Here is a 13,435-nt window from a genome sequence, read left to right as displayed (position 1 = left end):
GTTTCTGCTTCAGTGATTCTCTCAGAATCAACTTTATCATCTATTATCTACCTCCTCTAACGTGAGAGTCGGACTGTGAAGAAGGCTGAGCGCTGAAGAATTGATGCTTTTGAACTGTGGTGTTGGAGAAGACTCTTGAGAGTCCCTTGGACTGCAAGGAGATCCAACCAGTCCATTCTGAAGGAGATCAACCCTGGGATTTCTTTGGAAGGAATGATGCTAAAGCTGAAACTCCAGTACTTTGGCCACCTCATGCGAGGAGTTGACTCATTGGAAAAGACTCTGATGCTGGGAGGGATTGGGGACAGAAGGAGAAGGGGATGACAGAGGATGAGATGGCTGGATGGCATCACTGACTCCATGGGCATGAGTCTGAGTGAATTCCGGGAGATGGTGATGGACAGGGAGGCCTGGCGTGCTGCGATTCAAAGAGTCAGACACGACTGAGCGACCGAACGGAACTGAACTGAAAGTGTCCTATAGTTAACTTGTGATTACACTGTAACTCATGCTACATTCCTCAGTTTACTGCTTATCTTCCTAAGTCCTGTTTGCCCCTAACATCCTGAGCTCACTATCTCTTAAAAAGGCTTCTAGCTATAGTGTCTCTAAAAAATTCCTAACTTCTATCAGCTATAGTAAAATATGCTAACTTTACAACATTCCTTAAATGTTTAACTTCTAACTGTTTTAATTATTCTAAGCCCTAAATTCAGTAAACTCCTTTGCCATAAACATTCTCCTCGCAAATAGGCTTCAAGCTGTGGCCTATGTGCTCATCCTGGAACACTTTTTTGTAAAAGTCCTTGAACAAATGTGGATGATTAACTTTATGAATTATTTTCAGAGCAATGCTGCAGAAGGCTTTGTGCCTTCTCATGCTCCTCTCAAGAACAATAAGCACCTTAATATTCCTTTTCAGTCAACTCAGCTGCGGAGAGGAAAAGACAAGTCAGAATCACAAGGCCTTCCCATGGAAGACAGTGTAACTAAGAAGGTGGCCATGAGCACATTTCTCCTGTCTCCAAGGTTTCAGTCATCCACTCTATCCTCTCCCAGGGTCTCCAGGGATGACCATTCTAGTGCATCAAAGGGGTGAAAACCTTGCAAGTTAGTGGTTTTAGAGGGATAAGTAGACGTGTGTGGGTCAATTTTTATTTTCTCCAGGACTAAGAACTTCATTGCGATGAAGCCAAAAACTTTTTCCAAGGAACAAAAGAGAGTTTCAAGCTCCTGATCTGAGAGAGATACTGTGAGCATTTAATAGTAAGGAGTGCTACCCAAGTGAATGTATGCGGTATTCTTGTGATGGAGGGAAAATGGTGAGAAGGCTCCAGTTTCTAGGTGTGGATAGAGTCAGTGAAGTCCAAATACTTTGTGCTGTTGATGTGGTCAAATTTATGGGGAGTGAGCAGAGACTTGGTTCATCCTCTCTTTCACTGGTTTACTATCTAAGCGTAATTCTTACCATAATCTGAAAGAAAATACATTTCACTGCTGACCCCTTTGCTTATATTTAATATTATGCATTGTTATCATTTCAGAGGTGAGAGATATGCAACACTGCTGGGGTAAGGAGATATTACAGTGTCATCAAGCCACCTATTTTCATCATCTTTTAGAATTTTTTATTTTCTTGTAGATCTCAGTTTAAGCCTCATGTTTTTACTCCCAACACACACAAACATGTTTTTTCACTCAAGTTATTCTATAGATCCCTTTTACAATGTCACAAATCAAATGATATTATAGCCCTCACCTTATACTGTAATTTTTCTACAGTTCAGGTGACCTTGAATTCTTTCACAAGTAATCCAAATGTTGCCATTTCTGAGGATCGGATGCAAGTGAGATGTGTCTGCAATTTGGAAGCAAGCAATACATCTCAGAATGTTGACTTTGATGATTATGGTGCCCTAGGATCCCCAGCGGAGAAGGCAATGGCACCCCACTCTGGTACTCTTGCCTGGAAAATCCCATGGATGGAGGAGCCTGGTAGGCTGCAGTCCATGGGGTCACTAAGAGTCAGACATGACAGAGTGACTTCACTTTCACTTTTCACTTTCATGAATTGGAGAAGGAAATAATAACCCACTCCAGTGTTCTTGCCTGGAGAATCCCAAGAATGAGGGAGCCTGATGGGCTGACGTCTATGGGGTCGCACAGAGTCGGACACAACTGAAGTGACGCAGCAGCAGCAGCAGCAGCAGCAGGATCCCCAATTATCACATCAGGGAGATGTTACTGGGATGTAAATGTATCAGGGAAACATACCTGGGTCCTGAGGGCCTATGGTAGCCAAAGTTAGTCTATATTTAGTCCAGGTTCAACATATTTTACATGGGACATAGAGGCATATGGTAAAAACTTCCATAAAACTGTCAATAATATAACATGTCCACGTAGAATCAGTGAACATTGTCAAAGTGTTTACTCGAGATACCAGCCTAAAAATGACTACTAAAAATGGGTTAATTCATGATTCTATATATAACGCTTTTGATGAGTCTTCCTCCTCAGATCCCTTGATTTTAACCCTCTCCCTGAGTGTATCTGCCTGTCGTATTGGGGTTTTCCTAGTCTATAATGCTGGAACTCTTTTATTTCTAAACATCACAGACCATGGCTTCTCATCTATAAATTCTCCTCATCTGTCCCTTATTGAAATTACCCATATTTCAGTCCTTTGAAATGTGATGCCCCCATGACTGTGCTCACCAAACTCTTGAACCTTCTCACACTCACTTCTCTGTAGTGTCTCATACTATGGGTACATCTAATACATTGGAGCTTACCTGCACCATTCTTACCTTTTTCCCTGCACCCTCTTGTCTTTCCTGTGTGACTGTTCATGATTCATCAATAGGGTTTACGATTTGCCTTTTATCATGTTTATCTTGATATTATGTTTGCATGCAGGGAACATCTTAATTCACCATTTTCAACCCCAAGAGAAATGATAGATGCCCCCATAAAGGACGATTTTATCAACGGACCACCTCTGCCAAATTTTTACAATCATTTCTTAATAAGTGACTAAAAAGAGAAAGGAAAGCTTTTCAACAATTTTTGGTATATTATCAAAGACATACCTAGTATAGGAGTCATTCACTAAAGCATGAGTAATGAGCAGTATCTCACTTTTCTCATTATGCCCCTTATTCGTCCAGCCCCAGTGGATTCAGGGTAATTCAAAGGGGGGACGGAGTTGGCGTCCTAGGAAAAAAACTTATTTAATTACAAATATAGAGAGAGATTAGAAACGGATAGCGTAGTAGGAAATATTAATGGGGAAAAAGAGGCTGAATAACTTGGTTTATGTGGGATACCAATAAAATTCCAAGACAAGGAATTTGCACCATCTACGTTGGGCCACTGGTGCCACTTGAATATCAGAAGGTGCCCCTCCCTGGGCTCGTTCTTGCATGGAACTTAAAAGGCGGAGCAAGTAAGTAGATGTGGTGAGCACACACGCTCCAGATGGGAATTCAGCCAGAAAAACGGGGGGCAAGAAAGAAATGACAAAGGGGAATCAGTCTTTCCAGAAACTGATCCGTTTTCTTTATTTTCAGGTTTGCTTATATACCTTTTGTTACACATAGAGACAAATGGAAATTTTTAAGTCACGCGGGGGTCAGCAGCCCTGACCTTTATCAAAATCAGGTGCTTCATATAAATGCATAAAAAACGGTCTTAGGGGTTTTACATCATCTTCTGGCCATGAGGCCTGCTGACATTTTATGATCCTTTCTTTCTGATAATCAAAAAACTTATTTTTTCCAAGGGTGTTTTTTCTTAAACCAGGCACCACCCTCTGAAGGTAGCAGATAAAGTTGCATTCCTAGAGGGTGAGGGTGTAGTGGGTTACAACTAAGAAAGGAATTTATTTAACCTAAGGTTAACATGATTAATCTTAAAGGTTAATACTTATTTCTCCTATATGCTAGCTATATTCATTATAAGGGCAGGGAATATGGAGATTTAGCAGCAAACATCAGCCCAACAAATGAAAACTCTTCACCAATGTTCCCCTTAAGATCTATTTAGTCTTAAGATAGTGATAAAGTTAGATTTTTACATAGCAAGGACACAGTGATTTACAACAAAGTACAGTGATCTATAACAAAAGAGAAAATTCAAAAGTCTAGTATTGCTAACATCAAAAACTACTATATTTCCTTTTCTATATTTCAAATACATTAATATATTCCTAGGTGCCTAAGGATATGGAGGCCTGGCAGCAATCATTGACTCAACAATAAGAAAAGCCTTATGCTAATTAAGATTTTCAAAATACTCCAAACTCTCTGTGCTGTTTACGGTTGAGAGGTAGTAAACAATCATGTGCATAGTGGCAGGAGTATGGATAATCTTGTCACACAAGCTAGTCTGCCAGCAGAGAGGTTTGACCTGAGACACCCTTGTCACACCCAGGAATTTTTATTGACTGGAGCTGCAAGTTTATTCCTTCTCCGAGAGAACCGGTGGGGAACAGCCCCCCATAAAGTCAGAGGTGTAGGTGAAAGCATGAAACAGTAAAATAGGTAGACTCTGGTCTTGGGGTAGATGCTCAGGAACAGGGGGGTTCCTGAGGCTTGATCCTGCCTTTGCATATGCCAAAGCCTCCTTCCTCATGACCTTTGCCATGGGCAGAGTTCCTCACGCTGGCTCCCGGCAGGAAAACATCATAAATGATATGTACTAAGAGTGGAAGTTTTATGCCCAGAGTATCTTATTTCAAGTCCTGTCTCTTCACATATTGGCAGTGTGACTTAGAATACATCCCTAATTGCTGTGTTTATTTTCTGAATGTAATCTTGATAGATATAAAAACTGTACAATACATAAATTATCAGAAGATAATTATATTAAGTATAAAGCATCTTAAGTGTCTCAATAATAAATATTTGATCTATTAAATGCTAAAAAATATAACCTATGTCAGTGTCTCATTAAACAGGTCTCTGCTTTCAGGGACACAAAGATTCTTTTTACGGACACCACATTTTTGAGATCCTAGATCACCATTGTGATGCTGTCAAGACTGTTTCAACTCTGCCTGTCATAGAAAAGCATGCGGGCCTATATGTGTGTCTGTCTGTGTTCGTGGGATTATAGTTATAGATTTATTATAATTTCAGTATTGCTACATACTTGCTCTTATTAAGTAAACTAGATTCTGATATCTAGGATATTATTTGTAAAAAAAAAAGTTATATGCAATTTACCTAATTAGTATTGCATATTAAACAATACAATGTTTGCAATAACTTCTGTAACTTCTAGCACAAAAGGTAATCTAATATATTGTTTACTCATTTTCTTGTTCCTTCTCATTGTAACTGAAATAAGTTATTTTCAGAATATATATTAGCTTATTTTTAACATTATGATCCTTTCTCTGCTTTAGAAACAGAATGCATTGATAGAACAGAACTATGGATGGAGGTTCATGACATTGTACAGGAGGCAGTGATCAAGACCATCCCCAAGAAAAAGAAATGCAAAAAGGCAAAATGGTTGTCTGAGGAGGCCTTACAAATAGCTGAGAAAAGAAGAGAAGCAAAAGGCAAAGGAGAAAAGGAAAGATATATCCATTTGAATGCAGAGTTCCAAAGAATAGCAAGGAGGGATAAGAAAGCCTTCCTCAGTGATCAATGCAAAAAAATAGAGGAAAACAATAGAATGGGAAAGACGAGAGATCTCTTCAAGAAAATTAGAGATACCAAGGGAACACTTCATGCAAATATGGACACATGCAAATAAAGGATAGAAATGGTATGGACCTAACAGAAGCAGAAGATATTAAGAAGACGTGGCAAGAATATACAGAAGAACTATACAAAAAAGATCTTCATGACCCAGCTAAACATGGTGGTGTGATTGTTCACCTAAAGCCAAACCCTGGAATGCAAAGTCAAGTGGGCATTAGGAAGTATCACTATGAACAAAGCTAGTGAAGGTGATGGAATTCCAGTTGAGCTATTTCAAATCCTAAAACATGATGCTGTTAAAGTGCTGCTCCCAAAAAGCCAACAAATTTGGAAAACTCAGCAGTGGCCACAGAATTGGAAAATATCCGTTTTCATTCCAATCCCAAAGAAAGACAATGCCAAAGAATGTTCAAACTACCACACAATTGCACTCATCTCACACACTAGTAAAGTAATGCTCAAAATTCTTCAAGTCAGGCTTCAACAGTATGTGAATCGTGAATTTCCAGGTGTTCAAGTTGGATTTAAAACAGGCAGAGGAACCAGCGATCAAATTGCCAACATCCATTGGATCATTGAAAAAGCAAGAGAGTTCCAGAAAAACACCTATTTCTGCTTTATTGACTATGCCAAAGCCTTTGACTGTGTGGATCATCACAAAGTGTGGAAAATTCTTAAAGAGATGGGCATACCAGACTGCTGGACCTGCCTACTGAGAAATGTATATGTAGGTCAAAAATCAATAGTTAGAACTGGACATGGAACAAGACTGGCTCCAAACTGGGAAATGAGTATATCAAGTCTGTTTATTGTCACCCTGTTTATTTAACTTATATTCAGAGTACATCGTGCTAAATGCCAGGCTGGATGAAGCACAAGCTGGAATCAAGATTGCTGGGAAAAATATCAATAATCTCAGATATGCAGATGACACCACCCTTATGGCAGAAAGTGAAGAAGAACTGAAAAGCCTCTTGATGAAAGTGAAACAGGAGAGTGAAAAAGCTGGCTTAAAACTCAACATTTAGAAAATTAAAATCATGGCATCTGGTCCCATCACCTCATGGCAGATAGATGGGGAAACAGTGGAAACAGTGGCTGACTTTATTTTTTTGGGCTCCAAAATCACTGCAGATGGTTATTGCAGCCATGAAAGTAAAAGACGCTTACTCCTTGGAAGGAAAGTTATGACCAATCTAGACAGCATATTAAAAAGCAGAGACATTACTTTGTCAACAAAGCTCTGTCTAGTCAAGGCTATGGTTTTTCCAGCAGTCATGTATGCATGTGAGAGTTGGACTATAAAAAAAGCTGAGCACAGAAGAACTGATGCTTTTGAACTGTGGTGTTGGAGAAAACTCTTGACTGTCCCTTGGACTGCAAAGAGATTAACCCGGTCAATCCTAATGGAAATCAGTCTTGAATATTCATTGGAAGGACCGATGTTGAAGCTGAAACTCCAATATTTTGGCCACCTAATGTGAAGAGCTGACTGATTTGAAAAGACCCTAATGCTGGCAAAGATGAAGGAAAGAGGAGAAGGGGACGACAGAGAATGAGATGGTTGGATAGCATCACTGACTCGATGGACATGAGTTTGAGTAAGTTTTTGGAATTTTGATGGACCTTGAACTGGCGTGCTGCAGTCCATGGGGTCTCAAAGAGTTGGACACAACTGAGCAACTGACTGAACTGAACTGAATGTTCAAAAGTTTTAAACAGTTCATACAACTCCATATCATACACACACACACACAAACCCAAATAATAACACTCTTTGGCTCATGTGTTTTGAAATTGCTGCTGATCTGTATCATTATCATTATTACAGTTTGTCTCTGTGAAGAAAAAACACAGAATTTTTTCTTCACTGTATTAGGGTACTTCAGAGAAGTAGAATATCTATCTATATATCTACCTATTTTCATCATAAATATTTATTTGAAAGTGCTTAATTATAAAGAATTGGCTCACATAATTATAGACTTTGAGAAATCCCAGTCCTGCCATCTGCAGACTGGAAATCTATGTAACTCAGTCCAAGTCTGAAGCTTGGGGCCACAGTACAGTCTAGTCTGAAGACCATGGAAAAGCTGCATCTCAGCTCCAGCATGCAGGCAGGAACAGGAAGAGCAAATTCTTCCTTCTTCCACATGTTTGTTCTTTTCAGGTCCCTCAACAAATTGAATGATAATATTCACCCACCCTGGGGAAGGTAGCCTACTGAGTCCACAGATCTAATTCTGTTCTCATCTGGAAATGACACCCACACAGACACACCCAGAAACAATGTCTGACACAAAGGACCAGTCAGTGTTAACACACAAAATTAGCCATCAAACTAATTTTCCTGCTTCATTTTATAAGACTCTAAGGATTGTATGATAAACAGCATTAGATGTCATTGTCCAACAAATAACCCTCCTACAGTTTCCTCTTTTTCCACCTATTTAGGAAAAGTCTCATTTTAGCCATACGGCATCCAGCTTCTGAATGTCTGTGTCAATGAACCACCCACTCTGTGATCACCCCTCTGACTGACCACCCTGAGTGATTTCAGATTTGTTGAGCCATTTCCTCCAACATGACCTAATAAGACAGACTGTCCACATTCACTTACTTCAGCTGGTGGACACAGGCCAGAGGAGAGCATGCCAGTGTTGCTGCCTCAGGGGAGCCCTCAGTGTGGGTCCTCACTGGGGAAAAGAGGGTACTTTACTCCCTCCTCCTGACAGCTCCTTAATATGGAACAATACATGGTGAGTGTCTGAAATTGCATTGCTTATGAAGCCTGATTTTCCAAACGATTTATTATTTTGTAGAGACTTGAGAACAGCTTCTAGGAGAAAAGCTGAGAAAAGAATAAAATATACTCACTGACCCATCAGGCTCAGGAATAAAAGCCTTGTTTCCTCACAGTGTCCTAGGTAAACACCTCTTACTAGTCTATAGTTTCTCTCCTCCTTTCTCGCCCATACTCCACCCTCTAGAATTTAGCTTTCATTTTCACTTGTCATCCATTAGAGATCTTAGTGGAGGTCAGGTGCTGGTGTGATGAGTGAATCCGGAACACATCTGCCCATTGCCTGTCTGCACAACTTTTGCATTAGGATGTGAGGGTTGCTGAGTGGTTTGTGGAGGGAAGAGTTTGAAAGACACACAGAAGAAAAAACAAAATCTGCTTGGGTGAGTTTCATTTGTTGTCTGTTCTAAAAGAGGAAATGGCCCAGCCTGCAGGCTTCCTGGTTAGAGTGCTGACTAAAGATCAGTCTGTGGGAGGTAGAGTCTTACAATAAGGGATGTTGGAAACTTTTGACCAATCTTATTTCTTCAACGTTGACTTTGGAAATTATCATCTCTACTACATATTACTTGTCACTCTCTCAGCTATAGTCAGTGTTAGAATCTTGTCTTCTGAGCTCACACAGTTCACCTCTGTCAGGCCAAAAACTACAGAATTTTAGAATTGATTTGTTAGTTTACTGTTTCAGGTTTTATTTTGCTAGTATCACAAGGAGTTTATGGTGTATAATAATAGATGACTGCCGGGGAAATAAAACAAAGCAAAATTTCATTTTCCAAGTAACATATAACATCCATAATCTGTGGCTTTACCCTACTTAGAGAAACAGTTTTACTGGAATCACAAAAGAAGAAAGTTCTATATATAAACTTACTTCGAAGAATTTTGCATAATTATTTTCTTTTTCTGTCCTTTTTACTTATCTATAGCTGTTTCCTCTGAGGTATTTTAACTCTGTGCTCAGATGTGAGAAAAACAACATGTAAGATTCAATCACCTGACGCCATGACAGCCAAGTGGCCTACAGTTTTATCAGGCAAATGCCATCATGTTCCCACATCTATCTCTCTCATTGCATTGGAGCCCTTGGGCCACTGCTTAGGGAGAAGTCGAGGGGTGGGTTCAGCCTTCGTGTATAGAGACTAGTTCCTTCCATGTCAGTTGTGCCGCATCAACTTTGACGTATTAGCTCTTTGGAGCCCTGAAGGGAATATAAATTCTGCAGCCTCATGGCTGAATGCTTGCTCTGTATCTCCTGTCTCTATACACTTTTGGTGCATCTCAAAATTGGTTGGATTGAAGAGAAATAGTTGGATGCTCTGTTACCATTTGGAACTCAGCTTGAGTTGATAAAATGAACTTGAATTGATATAATGTCCACCTCTGATCTTGTTCTTCATCAGAGTCTGGTTGGCTCATAATCTTTGCAGCCATGGGCAAACTGCATATGGCTTCTGAGCTATTTGGGTATCTGTACCTTTAACTGGATAGCATTTCTGCTTCACTTTCAGCCTCATTCTTTATTAGGTTTCCTTCATGTAAGATGAACATGGCACAGATGGAATTTCAATAGGTCTCAATTTATCTCTATTCAGCCTTTATAAGTTCCACATCCCTTGGGCAGAGCAAAGGGAAATTTATTAGCTGCTTCATACTGGAGATCTTTCTTTCACCAGCAAACTCTGGCAACCATCGAGATATGGACTATCATCTGAGATGTTCCCTTTCCTCGTCTGTTGTTTCATAGCCCCATCCGCTTGAAGCCCCCACAGAACATCTGAGACTAGACCATGGCCAGAGAGCCACAGTGATTCCAGGTTGAAGAGCGAGCCTCTCTGTGCTGTCACTTTGTGCTGCCCCCTCTGACTGCCCACTAGCAGTGGTTTCAAATCTGGATCACAAATCCCACTTACACAATCTCATAGCACATAAGCTACTGAAAGGTTGCTGCTATGAGCTGAGAATGATGCAGGATTCTTGGCCTCTGGAGGAGAGGAATTCAATCTGGGGCCAGTGATGCGGCTTGATCACTCAGAGCTTTTTGTATAAAAAAGCTTTATTAAAGTATGAAAGAGGGAAAGCTTCTGATATAGACATCAGAAGGGGACAGAAAGAGTGCCCCCTTGATAGTCTTAGAAGGAGTTATATACCGATTAGCAAGCTGCTAATTAGAGAAAGGAAATGCCTCAAAACTGAGAGAGTTTCACCAGACCTCTCACCCACAACATGCATTGTGAGATAGCACTGGCACAAAATGAGTCATCCTTGGCCATAAAACAAATGACGTGAATCTTGAAGAAAGGCAGATTTCCAACAAATGCATAGTTCATTCAGTCAGATCAGTTCAGTTGCTCAGTCATGTCTGACTCTTTGCAACCCCACGGACTGCAGCATGCCAGGCTTCCCTGTCCACGACCAACTCCCAGAGCTTGCCCAAACTCATGTCTATTGAGTCTGTGATGCCACCAAACCATCTCATTCTCTGTCGTCCCCTTCTCCTGCCTTCAATCTTTCCCAGCATCAGGGTCTTTTCCAATGAACGCAGATCACTAACATAGCTTAAGAAAGACATTTACATGAGAAAAATGCATTGGTTAGCTCAAGGTTTGAGATAAGGTTAAGTTCAGAGGGAGCCAGGTATCACCATGACCGCACAGGATTAGAAGAGAAAAGAAAAAAAAAAAAAAAAGCCTGCCATTGAAGTTTTATTTCCTCCTGCCACTTGAGGCCCTTTGGCCTTCCTATCAAGGCTATTGATACTCTCACCGGCGAGTTTACTAAGCTTAGCTGGAGGTATCAGGACAGGAGACACAACACTGGGCATAAGTGCCTCAGGTGAGCTCTCAGAGATGATCCTTACAGGAGGTGCATTATCCCCATCATCTCAGCTTTGTAAGGAACCACACTAGATGGATGTGTGTGAACGCACCACAGGTGAGAAAAGCCTAGTGAGCTGATTACCTTGCAAAAAGACCATGAGCACCAGTTTTCAGGTGCCTAAAAGAGACATATTTGATGATGATAATCACAATCTCCTTGTGAATAATGAGCTATATTCTAACCAACTGTGTTTATTTAAGAACTATATAATGCCCTCCTACTCCCAAATGCAGTTTATATCAAACTAATTGTGTTATCCATAATGCGTTCTTGAAAGGCTGCAGAACTTCTACTCAATTGTAATCCAATAGGTTTCCCAGAAAACAACACACACACACACTCACACAGACTTAGGAGAATTGTAGCCAGTATCATATTATAGGAAGAAAGAGCCCAGACCTGATGTTAACCGTTGTTACTACATATCTAATCTAAAACAGAATCCTGCCTTTTTATCTCTCACTCTCATATGCTGCCCTGCATTCTCCTCATCACCCTGCTCTCAAACTATCATCATCTCTCTCCTGAGCAGCTGCATCTACCTGATCTTCCCAATGCCACACTGGATCCATCCAGCACTTCACAGCCCAAGGTCCCACCTGGTCATGCCCCTACTCTTCTCTGATGGGAAAACATTGATAACTTCTCCTGACTCTTGGAGGTGGGTCTGCAAAGGTTATGAATGCTAGGAAGTATCATAATTAATGTCACTGCAGCCTCTTGTGATATCAAGGGCCTGGCGCTTTTCTGTGCTCCTGTCACACTGGCCTTTTGAAACCTATATACGAGGTTGTGTCTTCATTTCCTACACCTAAAATGTTTATACTCCCTTTCCTTCCATGTTTCCTTCATCTTCCTTGAGTTCAGCCCTTATGTTTTCAAATTGGAATTCTTATATAACCCCCTTTTTTTTACCCTTATTATTTGATCTCTGATGATCATATATGTCTCTATAGTGGTACCTTTATATATGATCTTTTGTATATATAAGACTGAATTTTTTTTACTACTACTTTCCAGGTGAATATCAAGTTTACAGTGGTCTAAATCATCTGTTTGAACTCATCTTACTGTGTATGGATATTAATCCAGATGCCAGCACATAATTCTTCATCAACAATAATTAGTTGAATAATATGACCTAATATTTTGAGATTTTTCTTCTCAAGACTGACATTCATTTCATCTATGTTTATATATTTTTATATATCTGACTTCTGTTATTCTATGAGTCTGTTTATACTAACTCCCTCCTCACCAGCATACGCATACTTCTTTTAGACTCCTGTCAATGATCCTAGGAATATTTCTGGGCCAAAGGGAAATCAATATGTACACACTCAAAACTTTGTAGAACTATCCAGCTGGTTTGGATTTCTTCATTTCCACACAACCCTTCACATTGCTCTGAATAATTGGGTCCATGTAGTAACTTCTGTTAGTCTCAGATTAACTCAGTGGGATAGAAGACAGGCCTCTGAAGGAGTGCCATCAATATATTAGGGTCAACCCATTCAGTGTATTAAAGATGCATGATCTTTGTAAGTCACTGGATCTATTTACTCATCTGATGAAGGATTTGCTCTAATCATATGTATAAACACATTGTAATATACTATGTCATAATAATATGGGAAATCATTGCAAATGTCCAGCAATTAATGGCAGTGGTTACACATAAATACTTTCGTTAGAGCAGTTCTTTGTGATGAAAAAGCATCAGGAAAGAGTTTACCAAAGCATAAGAGAGAGTCATACTGATATTAGGGGAAGCATTTCATATTGAGAGAAGAGTGAATATAAAATCCCAAAGACATTAAGTGATTTCAGCCTTTTGATACTGAAGATACTTCTTGGGCATAGGAAAGAAAAATCAGGTTAAATGGTGTGTCATACAAGTATCTTAGTAAAAAAGGCTTCAGGTCATACTTTTGTTGCTGCTGCTGCTGCTAAGTCGCTTCAGTCGTGTTTGGCTCTGTGCGACCCCATAGATGGCAGCCCACCAGGCTCCCCCATCCCTGGGATTCTCCAAGTAATA

General features: G+C 40.1%; 1 protein-coding gene across 8 annotated transcripts in view; it reads left to right on the top strand.

Annotated features, from left to right (window-relative positions):
* The first annotated feature begins 3,544 nt into the window (after positions 1-3,544).
* LOC101119159 (tripartite motif-containing protein 5-like) overlaps positions 3,545-13,435 on the top strand; it is a 40,546-nt gene continuing 30,655 nt past the window's right edge. For 5 of the 8 annotated variants that reach the window (XM_042233131.2, XM_042233129.1, XM_060399984.1 and 2 more), the window contains exon 1: positions 8,723-8,900. Coding sequence is in view for 2 of the 8 variants with exons in the window: in XM_042233132.2 (XP_042089066.1) it covers positions 8,459-8,473 (15 nt within the window). In the remaining 6 variants the exon portion in view is untranslated. Of the gene's footprint in view, positions 8,474-8,722; positions 8,901-13,435 lie in introns of those variants that run through there. The other 3 variants (XM_042233132.2, XM_042233130.2, XM_042233128.2) reach the window with 1 other exon arrangement.

The sequence above is a fragment of the Ovis aries genome, chromosome 15 (assembly GCF_016772045.2).
Source record: "Ovis aries strain OAR_USU_Benz2616 breed Rambouillet chromosome 15, ARS-UI_Ramb_v3.0, whole genome shotgun sequence".
NCBI lineage: Eukaryota > Metazoa > Chordata > Mammalia > Artiodactyla > Bovidae > Ovis > Ovis aries.
Note: the sequence above shows the minus strand (reverse complement) of the source record. Positions and strands in the feature narration are given on the sequence as shown.